The 22,586-nt window shown below is 32.7% G+C and overlaps 1 protein-coding gene across 2 annotated transcripts in view; it reads left to right on the forward strand.

Annotated features, from left to right (window-relative positions):
- The window catches only part of HOOK1 (hook microtubule tethering protein 1), a 53,188-nt gene that overhangs the window by 25,877 nt on the left and 4,725 nt on the right, over positions 1-22,586 (forward strand). Inside the window, exons 10-21 of one of the 2 annotated variants that reach the window (XM_074334798.1) lie at positions 5,364-5,504; positions 6,622-6,823; positions 7,366-7,476; positions 10,021-10,108; positions 10,187-10,247; positions 11,823-11,963; positions 13,607-13,700; positions 15,401-15,435; positions 15,975-16,057; positions 16,697-16,797; positions 19,582-19,683; positions 22,016-22,084. In XM_074334798.1, the coding sequence (XP_074190899.1) occupies positions 5,364-5,504; positions 6,622-6,823; positions 7,366-7,476; positions 10,021-10,108; positions 10,187-10,247; positions 11,823-11,963; positions 13,607-13,700; positions 15,401-15,435; positions 15,975-16,057; positions 16,697-16,797; positions 19,582-19,683; positions 22,016-22,084 (1,228 nt within the window). The remainder of the gene's footprint in view (positions 1-5,363; positions 5,505-6,621; positions 6,824-7,365; positions 7,477-10,020; positions 10,109-10,186; positions 10,248-11,822; positions 11,964-13,606; positions 13,701-15,400; positions 15,436-15,974; positions 16,058-16,696; positions 16,798-19,581; positions 19,684-22,015; positions 22,085-22,586) is intronic. The other variant, XM_074334797.1, reaches the window with a different exon arrangement.

A 22,586-nucleotide genomic window follows, 5' to 3' on the forward strand; every position in this document is an offset into this window, starting at 1 on the left:
CCAGTTAGGCAAGTGGGATACACATAATAAAACAACTCAAAATAAAATGTGGTAAGGGACAATGGAAGGTCATACACAAGTCCACGAGGTGTTTAAAGGGGTGATTGCTGAAGCCTATGGAGAATGGGGAGTTTCTTACATAGGAGAGGGACCTGATAATTAAATGGAAAAAAATGTAAATCTCAAGCTAAAGAGATGCTTTTCATTTCAAGTTTTATATTTTTTCTTTAAAAAAAGTGTACTTCTCAACCATTAATAAACATTGTCTCTTACGTGCTTACCACTGAGCCTTACACTAAGGCTTGACGTCAGGCACTGTAGTTGTATGTATTCTTTTAGTTACTTTAATATAATTTCAAAATTACAAAAAATGTGGCAAGAATACTACAGGGAACTGGTTTATACCTTTCACTCAGATTCAACAATTATTTTTGTTTTCTCTCCATTTGCCCTTTTACCCCATCTGTTTCTGTATGTATTTCTCTTATAAACCACAGTATAGTGATCAAAATTAGGGAATTTGTCATTGATGCAATATTATTATCTAATCCACAGATTATATTCAAATTCTGTCAGTTACCTCAGTGTTCTTTATAGCTACTTTGTTTCCTGGTTCAGAATCTAATTTAGGATTATGCATTATATTAAAAATGGATGCTTAAGTCAATGGACTATAAATCCATTTCTAGCATCATACTGTTTTCCATAGTGGCTGTACCAATTTACATTCCCACCAACAGTGTATGAGGGTTCCTTTTTCTCCACGTTCTCTCCAACACTTTTATTATTTGTCTTGATAATAGCCATTCTAAGAGATGTGAGGTGCTATCTCACTGTGGTTTTGATTTGCATTTCCTTAATAGCTAGTGAAGTTGAGCATTTTTTCAACATCTGTTGGCCATTTGTATGTCTTCTTGGCAGAAGTGTTCTGTTTGTGCCCTCTGCCCATTTTTTGAATTAGATTTTTTGTTGTTGTTGTTGAGTTGTATGAGTTTTGTTTGTTTGTTTGTTTTTTACATATTTTGGATATTAGCCCCTTATTGGTGTTGCTTACAAATAGTATATCTTCCCCCATTCAGTTGGTTGCCTCTTTGTTTTGTTGATGTTTATTTGCTGTGCAGAAGCTTTTTAGTTGGATACAGTCCCGTTTATTTATTTTAGCTTTTACTTCCCTTGCCTTTGAGGTCAAATTAATAAAATCCTCTTTGAACCCAACATTCTAATCTTTTCCATTTCCGTATTGTAATTCCTTTCTCCAACAGCGAGAAATGTGGCTAACATTTTCCTCAGTGTATTTATTTACTCAATCCCAGAACACACAGAAAGTAATTTAAGAATCGCTAACCCATTCCTCTGTAAAAAGCAAACCTAATACTAGACTTCAGCATGTTTACAGTTTATTTTTATTTTTTTACAAGGTAACATTTATGTATTGTGAAATAAATACTGAGCACAGTTTGGCATGTTTTAACATGCAGACCTGTGTATCGCACACTTTTGTCATTTGATAGATCATATCTGTCACTACAGAAAGTTTCCTCATGCTTCTTCCCAGTCTACCCCTACCTCCCAGAGGCTGTTCTGATTATTTTTCACCATAGATTTGTTTTCTCTCATCTAGAATCCCGTATAAATTGAATCATGCAACGTGAATTCTTGGGAGACTGACTTTTTGTTCAGCATGTTTGTGAGATTTACCCATGTTGTTGAGTGTATCAGTAATTTATTTTTTATGGCAGTGTTATTGTATGATACGGAATAATTCCACATTGTATTTTGTTCATTCATTTTCCTTTACATGGGCATTTGGATTTCCTCATTTGATCTAATGTAAATAAAGCTGGTATGAACGTTGGAATACAAGACTTTTTGTAAACATATTTTTCCATTTCTCATTGGCAAATACATTGAGTGGTATTGCTGAGTTGCACAGTAGGTCTGGGTTTAGTTTCAAAAGATACTGGAAAACCATTTTCCATAGTGGTCACACCATGTTACGTTTTCACTGGCAGTGTTTGCTGCTATTTGCTCTTGTTGGTCTGCCTGCATACCATAATTTGGTCTTATCAGTCTTCTTAATTTTAGCTATTCCAGGAAATGTATAGGGATATCTAGTTGTAATATTTAATTTGCATTTTCCTGATCAGTAATGATGTGATAAGCCCCTGTTCTTGTGTTTATTGGCAATATATCATACTTTATGAATTGATTCTTCATACTGTAAGCCTATTTTTAAATTGAGTTGCTTGTCTTATTATTGACTTATAGTTTTTACAAATATATGCTGGATGTAAATCCTTTGTCAGATAATGTGTAGTAATATTTCACCCATTCTGTGGCTTGCCTTTTCAGTTTTTAAATTGTCTTTAAAGAGTAAAGTTCTCAACTTAGATGAAGTCTGATTTAGCAGTATTTTTAAGATTACTGTATTGTATACATACTGACCAAGAAATCTTTGTCTACTACCATGTCATGAAGGTACTCTCTAGTATTTTCTTCTAGAACCTTCATAGTTTTACCTTTTATATTTAGGTCTACGGTCCATTTTGAATGGGTTTTTCTGAAAATAGTGTGAGGTGTCGGGGTAGAGCTTTAAAAGCTTTATGTTTCTTTTTTTTTTTTAAGATTTTATTGGGGAAGAGGAACAGGACTTTATTGGGGAACAGTGTGCACTTCCAGGACTTTTTCCCAAGTCAAGTGGTTGTCCTTTCAATCTTAGTTGTGGAGGTCGCAGCTCAGCTCCTGGTCCAGTTGCCATTGCTAGTTGCAGGGGGCGCAGCCCATCATCCGTTGTGGGAGTCGAACCGGCAACCTTGTAATTGAGAGGACGGGCTCCAACCAACTGAGCCATCCGGGAGCTCAGCGGCAGCTCAGCTCAAGGTGCCGTATTCAATCTTAGTTGCAGGGGGTGCTGCCCACCATCTCTTGCGGGACTCGAGGAGTTGAACCAGCATCCTTGTGGTTGAGAGCCCACTGGCCCATGTGGGAATCGAACCAGCAGCCTTCGGAGCTAGGAGCATGGAGCTCCAGCCACCTGAGCCACCGGGCCAGCCTTTTATGTTTATTTTCCATATGAGTATTTATCTCGTTCCAATATCATCATTTGAAAATATTTTTATTTTACTCCATCAGTTGCTTTGGCACTTTCGTGAAAAATGATGTAACCATAAAATTTGGGTCATTTCCTGGACTCTCAGTTCTTTTTCATTGATCAGTTTGTCTTTATGCCTGTGTGACATGGTCTTGATTACTGTAGCTCAAGAATAAGTTCTTTAAAATCAAATGTGTTTTGGCTATTGCAGATCTTTTGCATTTTCACATAAAATTGAGAATCAGCTAGTCAGTTTCTGTAAAGAAAACTGTTTGCGATTATTGTTTGGATCGTATATAGTAGAAATTCTGAATATAGTTAAGATAGCAATCTGTGAATATGACATCTTTATTTATTGAGTTCTTTAATTTCTCAGCAGTGTTGTGTTGTTTTCCATATAGAAGCCTTCTACGTCTTTTGTGCACTATATTCCCAAATATTTTATATTTTTGACACAATTAAAGAAGTTATTCTGAAATGTTGCTGCTAATATATAGGTGTACAATTGACTTTTTTGTGTTGAAACTTTTATATTTTGAAGCTTTTATGTCTTGCAAAGTTTCTTAATTCACTTGATTCTAGTAGTTGTTTGTTTTTGTAGAAAATCCTAAGGAATGTACAATCATCTAATCTATTAATAGAGCTTTTTACATCTTTCTTTTATTTCTACCTTGTATTTATTTTCTTGCTTTGAGCAACAGCAGACATCTTGCTTTGTTCTGAGTCTTAGAGGGAAAATGTTCAATTAAATACCGTCAAGTATGAAGCTAGCTATTGAGGTTTTTAGTGTGCTTTTTAAAAGATTAAAGGAGTTTCTCTTTATTTCCAGCTTGCTAAGAGTTTTACCATTAATTGGTGTTGATCTTTACCATATGATTTTCTGCATCTTGAAAAAATAGTGTTTCTTTTTCATTCTTTTAATATTGTTCATTAATTTTTAAATGTTAAAAAATCTTGTATTTTGGAGATAAATCGCATTGGTCATATTTTATAGTCCTGTATACATATGACTGAACTCAGTTTGCTAATATATTGAAAGAGTTTTTTGTGTCTTCATAATACATATTGGTCTATAACTTTTTTCTCTTGTAATGTCTTTTGGGTTTTGTTGTCAGAGTTCTGTTACTCTCATAGAATAATTGGAAAGTATTCTCTCTTCCTCTGTTTTCTGAAAGAGTGTATGTAAGAATGATATTACTTCTGTAGGTATGACTGGCATGTTCTATACCTGTCAATTTATATCAAGCTGGTTAATAGTGTTACTCAGATCTCGTCTATATTTTTACTGATATTTTTGTTACTTCTATCACTTATTGGGAGACTGGTATTAAAATTTTCAACAATGATTATGGATTGGTGGATTTCTACCTTTGATTGTATGTTTTGCTTCATGTATATTAAAACTGTTTTTAGGTATATACACTTTTAAGGTATGTCTTTCTGATGAATTGACGCTTATAATTATTAAATGTCTTTTTTTTATCTTTGGTAATACTTTTTGTCTTAAAATTTTTTATGTATTAACATAACCAACCCAGCTTCCTTTACTTACTATTTGCATGTTATTTTTTTTACATCTTTATACATTTCATGTATTTGTGTCTTTATATTTAAAGTGTCTGTTGTAATTAGAATATATGTGAACCTTGCTTTCTTACCCAATTTAATAGTCTCAGCCTTTTTAATTGATGTGTTTAGTCCTTTTGCCTTTTATTTATTTTTTGATATGTTTTTTTTTTAGGTCTGTCGTGCTATTTTTCATTTATCATATGTATTTTTTTGTTTCTTTTTCTTTCCTGAATTTTTTGGGTTGATCAAATAATTTTTTTAAATATTTGATTTTAGTCACTGTATTGTCATTTTAATTTTTTTTATTGCTGTAGAATTTGAATTATTCATCCTTAATTTGTCACAGTCTACTTAGAGTTAATATTTTACCACTTTACATGCTATATATATTTTTTTGAATAATTTTAATATATACTTATACATTTTCTCTTCATCTTTTGAAATAAAAATTCCTGTTTGAACTAGAGATAAGCATTCACGTTTCAGAAGTGAAAATGAAAATTCAGAACATTGTTTACTTCTCAAATCTGTTTCAACACCAAGAACTTAAAAGCATATTCTTTAGTCTTTCTTCTGAATGGGGAACTAAAAAAATAAATAAATAAAGGCCTTTAGAAGTAAATCTTGTGAGCTCCTGTCTCTGTAAGAAAGCGAATGGTGGAAGTTCCATTATATATATACCTCTTTGTTTTCTTTATACAAGGCTGGAAGCTGCTAAAGATGATTACCGTGTTCACTGTGAAGAACTTGAAAAGCAACTCATTGAATTTCAGCACAGGAACGATGAATTGACTAGTCTTGCTGAGGAAACAAGAGCCCTGAAAGATGAAATAGACGTTCTTAGGTATGGCATGTCTAGCTAGAATTGGCATTTCTGAGTTGTTAGTCATTTCAGTGCCCCATATTTTAATCATGGATTCTTAAAGTTATTCCTACGTGTCATGTATTGATCAGTGTTTACCCAGGCTTCTAGTCTTTACTTCTTTTATACTTGTTGATAATAATTGGCAGTTTAAGGGTATTTAATTCTTGTTAGGACAATTTCATATTATAACCCATAAACCTAAAATATGATACCTTTTTCGTAAAATTTTGTAAGCTGAATCCTTTTAGATACATGACCTCCTTGTACTCATGAGTTTATCCTGTGAAATTGAGGCTTGAGAAAACCGTATTTTGACATTCGATAAAATATAGATAAACATAGATAAGACTCCTAACATTTATTTTAGGGTCATTTCATAGTTCTCTTATTGTATTTGACAATATCAAATTTATATTTAGCTTTTACCTATGACATGTTACCCAAGTAAACAGGCTGTCCACATGCTTTTTATATTTTCTGTTAAATTTTCTTTATTAGCCATTTTGTTACACATTTTTTAATGTTCATTTGAAACAATCTTTATAACCATTAATCTGAACCTGCACGTGACAGTGCAGTAATTTGGTTTGTGTATTTATTTATTTTTGCTTTAGCCCAGTTAGTCAGGTAAGCACAACTGTAAAGGGAAGTGCTTTGCCAGATAAATTATAAGTTGAATCAAGTTGTAAGCCTATCAAATACTTGGAGCAAAACTGCACTAAATATTATTATTAAAACTGCACAAAGCACATTTGACCCATAAGCTACGGAGAAGCTCAGAATTGTTCAATTATATTTATAATACCATTCTTTTCTATACATTTAGGTAATATATAAAACAGTTTGATAATTTAGTGTGTCAAATTTAAAGTATTTTTATTTTGATACCTTTATAACAAAAAAGCTGAACTTTAGTCCATTTTAGGCCTGAGTCTATTTCCAAAGTTCTCAAAAAGTTTATGATTCCTCTATTTTCTTTTCTTTTTTTTTTTTTTGCGAATTCATAGTTTATGTGGAAGACTCATTTTACAGTCAGAATAAAATTATGTGCATTTACTTGTTTTTACACAATAATGGTTAATCTTTATAATTATAGAGCTACCTCTGATAAAGCAAATAAACTGGAGTCAACAGTTGAGATATATCGTCAGAAGCTACAAGATCTGAATGACCTTCGGAAGCAGGTGAAAACTTTACAGGAAACGAACATGATGTATATGCATAATACAGTCAGCTTAGAAGAAGAATTAAAGAAGGCAAATGCAGCACGTACACAATTAGAGACATACAAGAAACAGGTAAGAAAATCTTAATTTTGTAATCATTAAAATTGAAAGACTTATACTTTGTTATTTCATTTGATGCTTTAAGAGTGTCATAAAAGTAGAGAAACCTTGCCTTAGTCAGCTGTGATAAATTTCCTCTGTAGTGTTAATTCAGCGGTTGATAATTGAGTTTGAGTTGTCTAGGTTTTTATATTTTTATTGCCTTCTGAGCTTATATATTTTGGGGGACATTTCATTATTTATTAGCATTTCTGGTAACCAGTGATAAATGTCTATTTTAGGAGCTATAACCTAAAATATTCTGTTTTGTTATTTATCAAACAACCTAAAGACATAGCAGTGCAGAAGGCTGATTGTTTGTATTTGGTTCAATTTTTACTTGTGTATTTTAAAATTTATGTTAATTCTCATCTACATGCTATTTTCACAAATATTTAAAATTAGACTATAGTCTTACTATAAATTTTATTTACCATCAGCTTCTCATATTGTGAACTCTTTAAAAACTATCACCATCATATACTCTTGTTTTTTACTTTTGTTTCTGACAAAAGGTTCAGGATCTACACATTAAACTTTCCTCTGAATCAAAAAGGGCAGATACACTAGCATTTGAAATGAAGCGGCTTGAAGAAAAACATGAAGCTTTACTTAAGGAAAAAGAGGTAAACATAAATATAATTGATAAGAAATATGCCTGTGTGCTCTTAGTTTTAGTATATGATCTTGCTGTTCTAAGAATAGGAGTTATGTCAACCATTTCTTTCTCCAAAATTGAAATTGTTGTAAAAGAAAGTCTTGTAAAAAGTCTTCATGCAGTTTTGCTAGTTTCCTTCACAAGGGGAGATGAAGTGACAGAGCTGAGCTCATATGTCTTGGTTCATGTTTTCCACTCTGGACTGTCAGTTCCTTGAGAGCAAAGTCCATAGATGTGATTTTTCAACAGCTTTATTGACATATAGTTTATGTACCATAGATTTTGTCCATTTGAAGTGTACAATTCAGTGGTGTTTAGTATATTCAGAGTTGTACAACCATCCGCACAAAGTTTAGAACACTGTCATTGCTCCAAAAAGAGCCCCAGTGCCCAATAATGGTTACTCTGTATTCTGTTCCCCTCCCCCCACCCTTAGCAACCTGTAAGCTACTTGCTGTCTCTGGATTTTCCTAGTCTATCCAGAATATGTAATCATACACTCAGTGATTTTTGTGACTGAATTCCTTCATTTAGCATAATGCTTTTAAGGTTCATCCATGTTGTAGCATGTATCAGTACTTCATATTTATTGCTGAATAAGACTCCATCGTATGGGTATACCACATTTTATTTATCTGTTCATCAGTTAATGGACGTTTGGGCTATTTCCACTTTTTGATTATTAAACAAATAATGTGGCCATGAACATTTATGTACAAGATTTTATGTGGACATGTTTTCATTTCTTGAATATATACCTAGGAATGGTATTGCTTGGTAATATTGTAATAATATATTTCACCTTTTAAAAAACTACCAGACTGTTTTCTAAAGTGGATGAACCATTTTTTACTTTCACCAGCAATTTGTGAAGGTTCCAATTTCTCCACATCCTTGCTAGTACTTACTACTTTTTAATTTTAGCTATCCTCATGGTATGAAGTGGTATATCATTTTGGTTTTGATTTGTATTTCCCTAATGACTAATGATGTCGGCCTTCTTTTGATGTACCTACTGACCATTTTGATTTCTTCCTTGGAGAAATGTCTCCGCATTTTTTTGCCCGTGTTTTATTTATTTGTTTTTTTTGTTATTGAGTTGTAAGAGTGCTTTATATATTCTGGATACAAATCCCTTGTCAGATACATGATTTGCAAATGTTTTCTCCTATTCTGTGGGTTGTCTTTTCACTTTCTTGATCGTTTTGTTTACAGAATAGTTTTTCATTTGATAATGTCACAATTATCTGTTTTTTTTCTTTTTTTGTACTTTTTTTGGTAGTGTTTCTATGAAACCATTGTGTAACCTAAGGTTCAGGTTATAAAGATTTACTCCTATATTTTCTTTTAGGAGTTTTATAGTTTTCATTTTTATATTTACTATGTGATCAATTTTGAATTAATTCTTATACATGGTATAAGTGTCTAACTTCCTTCTTTTGTGTGTGGGTATTGAGTTGTGTCAGCACTATTGGTTGACAAGACTGTTCTTTCCTCCATTGAATTGTCTTGGTACCCTTGTTAAAAATCAGTTGGCCATGATGGACATATTATTCTTTTGATGGATATATTATACTTTTATACTTTTGGTGGATATATTATACTTTTGTCGAAACTTATAAAAGAGCAAGAGAGAACCCTTAGGGCACCTGTGCACTCCAACCTAAGGACTCTTAGAATCAGGTACCAATTTGCTATTAGGTCGTTTTGATGCACATAATGGACAAAATGGTTTTGTTTACTGATTTGGACTATAACAACATTTAAAATATAATTTTGTATTCAAAAGTACTTTTTTGAGTTCTGGGAAAATGGCTTTAATGTGAGCCATTTCTTTAGATGGTAGAAATTTGTCATTGGCTGTGAGCTCTAAAATAAAGCAATTAATAATATGCAGTCCTAGCATTCTATCCTTGGGAAGTAGTGTTTTTCCAGAAATGAATGCTTCCAGGATGCTACTTACCACTTCTTCCAGTAGAATTTCACAGCTGTGATAAAAAGAAGTAAGTCTTGAGCATCTCTTACGCACCAGACTATATTCTGGATATTTGACAAACTTTATTTCATCATTACTCAGTACACGTTTGCAAGGGTTTATGTATCAGTATTCCCATTTTGATGATATGGATACTAAAGCCAGAGTCAAATAATTTGTCCTAGGTAATATAGCTAGTAAGTTCAACAGTGAAACTGGAATTCAAGCCATGACCTGTTTGCCTCAAAGTCCATGCTGTTTTTATTTCTCTACAATTGTATGTTTGTACTCTGTTCCATAATTACATTCATTTGGTTCAAAGGTAAACTATGTAATGGGGAAATCACAAGTTTTGCATTATATAAAGACTATTATTTGTGTGATTTATGCAAGAGAAAATGAGTCCTTAGCACTAAAATTAAAACATTGCCATTTTTAAGTAAGCAACTGTTATCTTATTACCTTGTTAAGATGAATTATTATAAACATTAAGTACAGTGCCTGTGTATTTTGCTTATACAAACAACTCTTTTTTAGAGATTAATAGAACAGCGTGATACTCTGAAAGAAATGAATGAAGAGCTTCGATGTTCACAAGTGCAACAAGATCACCTAAACCAAACAGGTGAATGTTGTTGGATTTAGAAAATTTTGTTTTAATGGTAGAAATATGGAAATATTAATCTATTTTGTTGTTGTTTAGATGCATCTGCTCCAAAAAGTTATGAGAATCTTGCTGCTGAGATTATGCCAGTGGAATATAGGTAAATTTATTTTTATTGATAATCCCTACTTAATATTAGAAATGTGATTTCTGTTTTGTTTTCTAAATTTCTTAGCTTTTAAAATTTCCATTTTAAAGTCATAGAACTCAAAATTACTTGGTCTCATCTGCTTGAGTTTTCCAATCATATCGTTATTGCTACTATAACAGTTTTTAAATTTATCAGAAGTAAAATTTTACAAACTAGCTAAAAGACATTCTAATTTTTATAATATGACCTTTATTTTGTTGAGCTTCTTTTCCTATCCTTAAACTCTATGGAAAACCCTTTTAATACATGACACTCAAATCCCCACTGGTTAAAAAAAAAAAAATTTAAAAATGAGCTGTCAATAATAGTAGGAGGATTAAAAAGAAGTTGAATAAAATACGAATTTTAGAGGTTCCTCTTGACACAACTTTTATCTGGGTATTTTATTGCTATGTTTAGTTACAGATATTTGACTAATTTGGTATTTTTATGTTTGTTTGTATGTTGCAACAGCTTTATTTATGCATTACTTCAAACTCTGCTCTTTATAAATGGCTTTATTGAAATATAATCCACCCATTTAAAAATGTACTTTGCTGGGTTTTAGTATAGTCGCAGTGTTGTGCAACCATCATCAGTATCATTTGGGGACCAAATGGTACCCGGTACCTGTTAGCAGTCATTTCCCATTCCTGCTTCCCCTCTAACTCCATCCCCAGGCAACCAATTATCTACTCTGTCTCTATCAATTTGCCTGTTATGGACATTTCATAGACATGGACTCATGCAACATGTGGCCTTTTATGACCAATTTCTTGCACTGAGCGTAATATTTACAAAGTTGTTGATTTTCAGTTTGTTCAGTTTTTGGTTAAAATAGAGCTCATTACTTGCTGGACTGCAAACCAGTGTGTGTTTTTTGGTTATTTATATTTAGTGATATTAATAATCATTTTTAAAATAGCCATATGAGCCTATGTTTTTAGTTATGGTGCTGGCATTCAGAAAAACAAAACTGAGATTAACTGAAATTAGTTGCTTTTATGGAATGGGAATTAGGAGGGCAGCAGGTAGGGGAGGATTCCTTTTTTACTTAATACCATTTCTATTTTTTGCATTTTAAAACATGTATATAAACATATATAAACAATTTTCTAAAATAAAAAAAAATCTAGAGATAGTCATGTGGCTGCCATTATCATAAAAGTATGTTTAAAAATTCTAGTCAAACTATAGTTTCTTAAATCTGCTTTTCTTTTGTATGTTTTCCAAGGATATGCTATGTATTTATTACCTTTAGTGAATAGTTTCTAAATTATCAAAGTAAAATAATTCATATGATATCTTACGAATTTAGGAATTTGCAGAATAAATATTTAATGATATACAACATAATCTTATACCTGTACCTTTAAAAATTTACTAATTTTTTTGAGACATAGCCTTAAAATTTACAGTTTATTCTTAAAAACTTTCAGAAGCTTTAGTAACATTTTAAAACAGGAATTTCCTTGTTTTAAAAGTTAATAATGTAAAATCTCTTACATATAAAAAAAGTAAAAACATTTTGCTTTTCAACATCAGGGAGGTGTTTATTCGACTGCAACATGAAAATAAGATGCTTCGCTTACAGCAGGAAGGTACTGAGAACCAACGTATTGAAGAACTTCAGGAGCAACTAGAACAGAAGCATCGGAAGATGAATGAATTGGAAACTGAGCAAAGGTGACATGCTCTTTTATAATTGACATGGTGATTTTATTACCTAACCAGAAAATCTTGATTCACACACGTGGAAAATATTGTAGTTAAAATAATTAGGATTTTTAGAAAAAGAAGATTAATTTTTTTGTTTCGTTTGTAGTCTCTCACTATCTATTACTTTTAGCAGACTTTGTTAACCAGGTTGCTTATTCTTGAAATTTATTTGGATGTCTTCAAAATTGAAAGAAAATTTAACAAGTGAATGACAGTCTGGCTTTCTCCTGCAGTCTGGTTCATGGATGGGCCATGGATTGTGGAATGAAATTTCAATCCCATCTCTTCTTAAACTTGCTAACTATTTGGTCTGGGCAAGGTACTTAAATTCACTTAAGATTCCTCAGATGTAAATTTGAGGTAATACCTATTTGCAGGTTATGAAGATTACAGATAATGTATTTAAAGCAAATGGTATACTTATCTGATACCAATGAGGTGCTCAAATTTACAATATTAAAAAAATAGTGTTTATACAGTGCTTACTGTATGCCAGGCACTTTTCTAAGCATATTTTGATAGTAGCTCAACAAATCCTCACAATAACTCTATGAAGTAATAACTATGATTGTCTCTTTTTTTTACGGATAAGAAAGCTGAAGCACAAGGAGGTTTAGTAACTTGCCCAAAGTTACACAGCTAGTAAGTTCTGGATCCTGCATTTTGAACCCTCTGTCAGTATGACTCCTGAGTCTTTGCTGTTAAGCACAGTGCCAGCCTGCCCCTTATAAGCAACATACTTGCAGTAAAGATATTTAGATGTATTTGACCAACTTTTACTGGATTTTAGAGACCACCAGGAATTTTAGAGATATTTGAACCTTGTCTCTCCTTCATGATTTTAACAAAATCCAATAGTATGTATACTGTTACATCAGCTGTGGTTAAAAGAAGAATTAACATTTTAGCTTTCTGAAGAGACCATTAAATATTACTATCCTATTCAGTTCCATATCAATTAACATAGGATATACTAAGTTTCAGCTTTTAGAGAGTCATTAAAGATAGACAGGAATAGATAATAATTATATGTAAAGACAGATACTCTTTCTTGCTGGTAGCTTCCAATAGAGGCAACTTTTAAGCAGGGTTTTAAGGAATGAGATTATCATTCCTTAAAAATCTGCATTAGTTGTTGGTGCCAATCTCTTTCATTTAAATAACAAGTCATAAAGAAATGGTTGGAAAATGGTAACCTTCTTCTTCTCCTGATAACGCTGTGAAATCTGAAATAGGAAGAGGAAACCTAGTTTCCATTCATTAAAAATACAATGGTAGGAAAATTGAGCTTGTTTTCTCATTTTTATACCAGTGAGTACAGTGCAGAAATTTTGTGCTTTTGCCACTGACAATGTACCTTAAAATTTTAAATGTTAGGTAAAGGAGTATGTGCTTTCAGGATAAAACTGTCTTATTAAATATTTCCTTGAAACTAACCTACTATACACTACATGCTATATATTATACCTAGCCACAGATAATAATAGCTCAGTATTTGTTATTGCTATTAAATGTATACTTTATGAGTTTAATTGTGTAAATGCACCTGTATTGATCCTTATCTACTTTGACTTTCAATACAAATAAATACATGATTCATCTTAAAATAGGCTGAGCAAAGAGCGCATCCGAGAATTGCAGCAGCAGATTGAAGATCTCCAGAAGTCTTTCCAGGAACAAGGCTCTAAGTCTGAAGGAGGAAGTGTAAGTAACTTAAAAATTATACTAACTCTGCTCTGTGTGGACTCTATATAATAGGTCCTGATGCCCAAATTAATCTTGTATTTGAAAGTACAACTCTTATCATTGATGGTACCCTGAAATACCGTATATATCTGCATAATAGATGCAGTGATTTTGCCAATTTGGATTCTATAAATTGATCATATGTATTGGTAGGTGATTTATACCTATCCTTCTTCAACAGCTGTACCTAAGTTCATGGTAATTCCTGATTGAGTGCATGCTATGATTGAGGCCTTCACAGTTCTGCTGGGATCCCAACAGGGCTGGCCTGAAAACAACCCCAGTGAGAGTAAGCAGCAGTCAGAATTGAGAGGAACTTCTAATAAGGAAAGAGAATGAGAAAACTATTTCCACCAAAAGAGCATTCAAGAAGGGTTTTAAACCGACCTTCAAAGAGCGGAAACCTTAATGCATCTTGAAAACACTACCCCTTTTGTCTTGCCTCCTTCCTTACTGACTTGGCACCTGCCGTTTCTAATGGATTTTGATGGCAAATATTGTGAGGGCCGAAATAAGAAGATTTAAAAGAGCTCAAACAGCTAAAAATGCCTACCTTTGTTTTTTATACTTTGACCTCTATATATTGAGGGGAAAAGAAATAATAACTGAGGGAGGGATATATTAAAACACAACAGCAAAAAGATAGAGCTAGCTGTGTTTTAGGTAGATATTGATGAGAAAAAATGTTAGGTGATTCTACCTGTGTTGATAGGGGAGAAAACTAGGAAGAATAAGTATAATATTAAATGATGAAAAGAAAGATTGAAAGGGTTACGTTTCCTTTCTGTCTTTTTTATGCTTTTTATGATTTTCTCTTTTTTCTTTGGGGGCTTGGAAAATAGAAATCGTCTCATGCATGGCGACATCTCATATGTGCATATATACGGTATTGTAACCTCTCTAATACAAATATATTTTTAAGGCACATTAGGGAATACTTTTAAAATGAAATCTAATTGGGCAGTACATTTTGGATTACACTTTTTAAAAGATTTTAAATATCTTTGTCTTTTAAAAAAATTTGTTGATGTCCAAGTTATATTCCAGAGTATATATATTTAAACTACATCTATTCAGTAGATGATTCAGAACTACTATTGCAATTTAAATTCAATTAAAATTTATCGCAGATTATAGTTTTATGTTTTATTTTTTAACAAAATCCAATTGCTTCATTTAATTTTAAGCTAATATTAAAGTGCTTGCATTTATAATGATAAAGGTTTATTATAAGATAATTTAGTTCTTCATCTATTCTTAATTAAAGGCCTAAAATCTTAAAATCTGTATTTTAAATAAGTGATTTTTTTAGGCATTTAAGTGTTTGATACTCCTCCATATATTACATTCAGCTTGCATTTGCTATTTTTTCTTCAACTTCAAACGTTCTTTACATTGCATTTAGGAATATGAAGCATTTTTCTTTCTGTTAATTGTACTCTTCTTATTTCCTATTCTCCTTTCCTTCCCCTTGGAGTGAAAAACATACCTAAAATCGTATTATGTTTTTACAAGTTTATTATTAGAAGTACAAATTTTTATCACCTTTATAATTTTAAATGATACACTTTCATAAGGAATTAAAGAGGTTTTGATATCTGGAAAATTTATCTTTGCCACAATAGTTATCTTACAGTAACTGTTTTTAATTTTTATAGTCCAGCAAACTAAAGCAGAAGTTGGAAGCTCAGATGTAAGTAAAACTGATACTTTATATCAAATATGAGAGGGGAAGGGTTTTAAAAGCTTCTAAAGTTAATATCCTTTTTCTGATTTTGTTTACAAAAGCAAATACCCCGATGCCAATTGAATATTCACCACTGCCACCAGAAAGTGAAAAGAAAAACATGCTAAAAGTGTCAGTCTGCCTGCCAATGATCGCATAGCCTACATTTCTCAATTACTAATGTCATTTGAAGAGTTTACAAAGCAGGCACCTGTTAATGTGGAGATGTGGAATGTTTATCCCATAAAATATTTCCTTTAACTTTCTTAGGAGGCAAAAGTGGTAAGGTGGAAGGAACATTTTAACATTTTTGACACCCATCATGTGCCAGAAATCTTCACAACAGCCCTTATAATATTTGGCGGGTGTTATTCCCGTTTCACAGGTGAGGAAAGTAAGGATCAGCAAGTGACTTCTCCACAGTCCATAAATGTTATGTGGCAGAAACTAGTTTTCATTCGTAGATCTGTTTGGCTCCAAAACTCCATGTTCTTTCCACGACTTAGGGAAAAACTGACAGAGGTCCATGAAGAAATACAGAAGAAACAAGAGCTCATTGAAGATCTTCAGCCAGATATAAACCAACCTGGTAGGTATTTGTAAAAGCCTGGATCTAATGAGTTGAGCTTTTTAGTTGATGGATACAGCAACCGTGTATAAGTGTTTGGACAGTACATAGATATGTGCATTGCAATTAAGTACCCTGATAATTTTTAGTGATGTAAGTAATTAATAAATGATCTAATCTTAAGGCAACAAGAAAAAGTAAATCTAATAAAATGAACTAATTGATATGTAGGAGTATCAAACATTGTAAAATAAGGAATTAGTGTATATGAAAATATAAAGTAATGATTTAAAATCAGATTAAATTGAACTTTAAACATTATGTAGAAAGGATGCTTTATTTTCTCTTATGATAGTTGTGCTTACATTGTAAAGTATATTTGCTCATTTAAATACTTTATAGAAGGGAGAAAATAGCTAGACAAATCAGATTATAGATATTTTTCAAGAAAAAAATAATACAGAATAATTGAGGATGTATTGGTCATTTTCAAAAGTTTCAGATAAGAATTCCCTACAAAGAATAAATAAAAGTTTTCTCTTATGTTCTCTTATCAGTCCTTCAAAAATACATATGATAAATACATATGTTTTGCGCGTGAGGATGGAGTATTTTAAGTAGGTAGTAATTGGTCATGTTTCATTTCATTTTCATTACTAGCACAAAAGATCAGTGAACTTGAAGCTGCTCTTCAGAAGAAGGAAGAAGATATGAAAGCAATGGAGGAACGATATAAAATGTACTTAGAGAAAGCAAGAAATGTGAGTAAATTATCTTACAGAGCTCCAGTCTTTGTGACGCAGATTCTGAGTACACCTGTCCCACGTGGTTGTACTGCTCTTCTCATATCTGTATCATGTCCCTTTGCTGCCCACTACCCTGCCTTGCAGGTCAGGCTCCTGGTGTGTCTCCACACTAGTCCTCTGTTCTGTCCCTCTCACTCATCCGCATCAGATAAAACAAACATGTGGCTAATAGGAACTGTTTAAACATGGACTGTAGTGACCTCGTTAGAGAAAATGACTACTGTAACATATGCCATCTTTAGGTCTTAAAAGGAAAGCACATTTGCCTTTTGTGAAAATGTAGCTTTTCAAACTTGTTTGTAACTGTTTTAGCATTTCATCTACATTAGACAGTTAAACAGTGTTCTCATGTTCACGCTAATTATTCTTTTTTTTATTTTGTATTTTTCACTAAACTTCTGCAAGCACTGTTCTCATAAAATCTTTCATGTCCACGAATACCATATATTTTCCTAATTAAGTGTTCTCTCTCAGAGAATGTCAGTGTACTCTTCTCTATGTACTGAATAAAAAGAGAATTTAATGACGAAGCTTTAAAATCTTGCTAATGTCTGCCCTTTTTATGTTTGTTTTATATAATATTCACTGAGGCATAAAAGGGACCCGCAGCAACAGGTAAACCCCAAGATCTTAAGGCTTAACAAGATAAAAGTTTGCTCCTTGATCCTGTGAAATCCGGTCATCAATAGGGGGAGGGACTCTGCTCCATACGGTCACTCACAGTCTCAAGCTGATAGAGGCTCTGCCTTCTTCAACACAGGATTCGCAGGTTTGCTTGCCATTGTCCAACTAGTAGATGAAAGAAGAGAGCATAGATTGTGTGGGAGACACATAAGTGTCAAGCCCGCAATTAGTGTAAACCATTTTCACTCTCACTTCATTGGGCAGAGCTCAGGCCTATAGTCACACTCAACTTCTAGGGAGACAGGGCTTGGTAAACCAGTCAGCCTATGCCATAGTTCAGTTTCTTTCCATTACAGAAGTCTAAATGCCTTTAGTAACAAATACAAACTCTAGAAAGGTTTCCAGAAATAATTGCTATTAACCTTTTGATATATTTTCTTAACAGTGAATATTTTTCAATACACATTTTCTCCATGCTTTTTGGCCATAATATACAGACACACATGTGTGTTGTACATGTATCATATATATGTATGATTTGTATTTTTAAAACATAAAATTTTTTCATATTATGTAAATGTAATTTAATATTTATTGAATGCCTATGGTACTAAGCACTGGAAATACAGGAATAAACAAGACAGAAATCACACAACAGACTTTGCAAAAGTAAAAGAATGGCTACACAATACTCAGTTGTGTGGGATATATCATAGTTTTGCTTAGTCATCATCCTGTTGTTTGAAATGCTTTGTTTCCATTTCTTTTTATGTTTTGATCTTAGAAATAAGGCTATAGGGAACATATTTATACAGAAAGTTTTTGACTTATTTTGGTTTATTATCTTTGTTCCTAGGTTAATGGGTCAAATAGAATTATTGGATCAAAGCATATCAACATTCTAATAAGATGCTTGATGTATTTGTCTGAAGGATACTCTAAAAGGATGATAATTGGACAAAGTGATGACAAAGGATACCATATTCTTGCCATTATTGAATATAATTATTTAAAAAACAGTTGCTTTCTTGTAAACGTGATTTCACAATATTTGGGGGAGAGGTTAGAATAGCATGTGTCCATTATAAAAATTCACAAAATAAAAGTCAAAAGCATACTTTTTATCGTTTAGAGGTAACAAACTGATTTGTTTTCTTTGTAATTATGATTTAAACTCTTTAATATATCTGTTTGTATGATGTGAGTTCTGTGAATGCAGACACCATGTCTCTTGCAAACTGCTCTATTCCCATTTGTTGCAGTGCCTGCCTGCTGCCATTTTGGCACTCAGGAAATCGTTTTGAATGAACCACAGTAATCATTAGATATATTACCTTCTATTTACCTCTGTAAATATAGATGACATTTTCCTAACTCATGAAATAATTTTGACTGTTTTTAATAGATTTGTAACTATATCATTCAGGTGACCTTATTATTGGAAACTTGTTTTTGCTTATAATTTATTCCTGACATTTATGAGTTGATTTCCTGTCATACTGCTTACTACATAGTTTAGCTAAGTCTCTGAACAACATTCAGATCAAACATTTCGTTTTACCCAACCTTTACTAATTTTTATAAATGTGATTGAGCACCCTAGAGTTTGCAGACAAAATCATCAATATATATTATATTGACCTTATATATTGAATTATATTTAACTAGATAATGGTAGTAAAAAAGATTGTTGCTAAGAATTTTTAGTGTATATCACTCCTACTTTATACAGTCAGCAAGTTCCACTATAATTATTGAATTCATTTTAATTTTAAAAAATGCTCAAGTCAGATGAATGCGGAAATGGTTATTTCAAGACCTCGGTGCTCATCTTTGATAAGGCTAAATAAGTATCCCTGTTTACTGAGCCTTGGAAAGGGGAAATTTGATTGTGGGATGGGGATCTTTCAATTTTTGTACTGAGTTTTTGTACCATCTCATTGATGGAATAAGTTATTTTGTTATTCAAATTTGATTGTAAGACTAAGTTTAGTTCACTCCTGGACTATTTTCTGGAAAATTCTCCACTTTACTTACATAGATCTTTATGGACTGTTCTTAATATTTCAGTATTTGGTAAGATAAAGTGAACATAATTTTTTTTTCTTTAAATAGGTAATAAAAACTTTAGATCCCAAATTAAATCCAGCATCAGCTGAAATAATGCTACTTAGAAAACAGTTGGCAGAGAAAGAGAGAAGAATTGAGATTCTGGAGGTAAAACTTTCATAATCATGCGTCTCCTCTTAATTTTTCTGGGTAATCCTGATAATTAACTGCTGTCATAGATTTGCCATTAATGATCAAGTTTTACAAGAAGTTAGAAATATCATGTCTTTGCACTGAGTATGTTTACTGCAGGGCATCTTACTCGCCCACGAGATAGGTCTCTCTGCAGTTTATGTGCCATTATCTCTCTCCCGCTCTGTAACAGCCAATCATGTGGCTAGCCCTTAGTTTTTAACAGAGTCCTGATGTAATGCTCCTTTGAAAATGATGCAGATGAGGGTTCATTCAGAAATGAAAGAAACCAAGCGCACCTTTTAAAAAGGGTATCTGTACTCAGTAAACCAAATTTATCTTACCTGTTTTCCCCTGTTCCTCACCTGAACCCAAACAAACTTACCAGTTGGAATTCATGAGAGAAGGAAGTACTTCAAAATCCCACTAAGCCCTTGAGCAAAGTGGCAGTCTCTTATTAATGATGCAAAGTTATGTTAGTAATGGCATGTTTGCATTTGTTGAGTCTTTAAATTTTAATATTTTTATGTCAGTGATTATATCATTTTTATGAGCAGGGTTAAGTATGTCAGTATGGAATTCTATATTTGTAGATTTTATAATTGGGCAGGTGCTAATTTTGTGTGTGTGTGTGTGTGTGTGTGTGTGTGTGCAAAACTACTGTTTTTCATACTATCGTGAGTGTGATGCTACTCTTGAAATCAGTATATACTTCCTCATAATAACATATGCATAATTGCAGAGCCATGTTGAATTCTATATACTCACCTTGAAATTCTCGTAATTGATAGTTGGTTTCTTTTTTAATCAATTAAAAGTGCTTTATTTCAAAGAAACATGTTCACTTACCATTTTCTTCGTGTTATTTCTGAGCCAGTAGATGTGGAATTCGGTAGAGATATTTTGTTTAAAGACTTTAACATCCAGACTACACACCGGCCATATGTGCGCTTTCTATAAGTGCTTGTCCAGGCTGTTGGGTGTTGTAAAAAGCACTGGTGAGGGGTATCTTTCTGAACAAATACTGTTCATTCTTCAGGATCCAAATGTCTCTTCCTCTATAAAGCGTTCCCTGTATTCCTTTAGCAAAGTGTTATCTTTCCAGAGTGATTCCATGTACTGTGAACTCATGGATTCATCCCACAATAGCATCATTTTTCTTTTTGATTTGTGTCAGAGTGAATTGAGGACAGAGGCTGTATCCTAGTTCCATCTCTGTACTCTCAACATTAAATATTATATACATCAGAGGGCAGGGTTACAGTTTTATTGGTAAGTTATTTTAAAGTTGTCACCTTTCCTTTGTGGTCCTCAGTTTCCTCACCTATAAAATAATGACACTTGGACTGAATCCCTGAAATCTAAGTTGCTCTGATTATCCACGTCCTAGTGAAAGCCAGTGAGAAGGCACAGCATCGTTGATGCTTGTAGCGCAGCTCCCTGACAGTATGATGACAAAATGGTGCCTTTAGCTCTAGGGTTCTGAGGGAAAGCTTCAGTTAATTCACAGCATGTGGGCCATTAATTTATGTGTATTCATCTGTACACACACTGCAAAAAGGAAAAAAGTAATGTAAATATCTGCCAGCCTTCCTGGGGAGTCTGCCTGGAGCGGGTGTGAGCCAAAAGAAAGGCATCTTACCTCCCTCATTTCTTGTATGCTTTTTGTATCATCAGCATCTCGCTCTGAAAACATTCAGATGTTTCCAGATTATAAATTTTTATCATCCAACTATATCTGGTACTCAACAAAATTATAAAATTAGCTGCTTTAGAGTAATTAAGAAATGGATATCTGTCTCTAGGTGGCATATAACTAAGGCCACAGGCAATCTAGTATACGGGTCACCAAGAATTGAGAAATACAAATTCATACTAAGCTTTTATAGTAGATTTTAAAGGATTTTCTCGGATATTTTTTATTACATCTCTTTCTCCTTAGTTTTGATTCTTTCATAGGTACAGGTTTGTTTTATTACTTAAGCCAGTTTTTACTTTTTTTTCCGTAGATATAAATGACAGTAGCGTAATAATCACTAGTTTCTTTGGGGGGCAGGGAGGATGTTGCTTTTTAAATATCTGTTCTTCCAGTAAAATATCTGAAACGAAGATTAACTAGCACAATCTTTTTCTTTCCTAAGGTGCTTTACATGCATTTCTCCATGATTCACTTTACACTTGGACTGTTTTATGTATCTCAACATGCATTCTTCAAATCCTCCCAAAAATGAGCATTTGAAGAAATGATTCCATTTTTAGTAATTTGGGGTTCTGGGATTTTAATAATAATCTTTATATCTTCTTCCAGAGTGAGTGTAAAGTAGCAAAATTCCGTGATTATGAAGAAAAACTCATTGTTTCTGCCTGGTATAATAAGGTGAGTTGAAATTCAGTCAGTGATTGGATGTTTAGAACTATTAAGCATTTTGACCAAGAACCATTGAAGGAAATTACTTTAATACCACAAATCAGTACATATACATGTTTACAATATAACTGAACAAAAGTTACTCTGTGTGCATTTCACTCAGGTATTTTATGTCATATTCTCTGCTGCTTTTTTTTTAAATGTTGATCATTATCCAAATTGACTATATATTTTAGTTTGTTTTTAGTTGATTCTGACTTTCTCAAAATCAACGAATTGATTTCATGACTCATTGACCTTTAATTGATACACGTGAAGCTCACACACAACAATCCATAAATATTTTTTAAAATTGCCTTATTTGAACTGAAACATTTAATCTGTGTTCCATAAAGGGTTTCTTTAGAAATGTGTGAATATCTATAATGCCAAGTTAAGTGCTTCTAGTACTCAACATTTATTTTAACATTCCCTGAAGTCTTCTGGCGTGTCCTTTAACGTATCTGTTATT

Source organism: Rhinolophus sinicus, linkage group LG06, assembly GCF_036562045.2.
Source record: "Rhinolophus sinicus isolate RSC01 linkage group LG06, ASM3656204v1, whole genome shotgun sequence".
Lineage (NCBI taxonomy): Eukaryota > Metazoa > Chordata > Mammalia > Chiroptera > Rhinolophidae > Rhinolophus > Rhinolophus sinicus.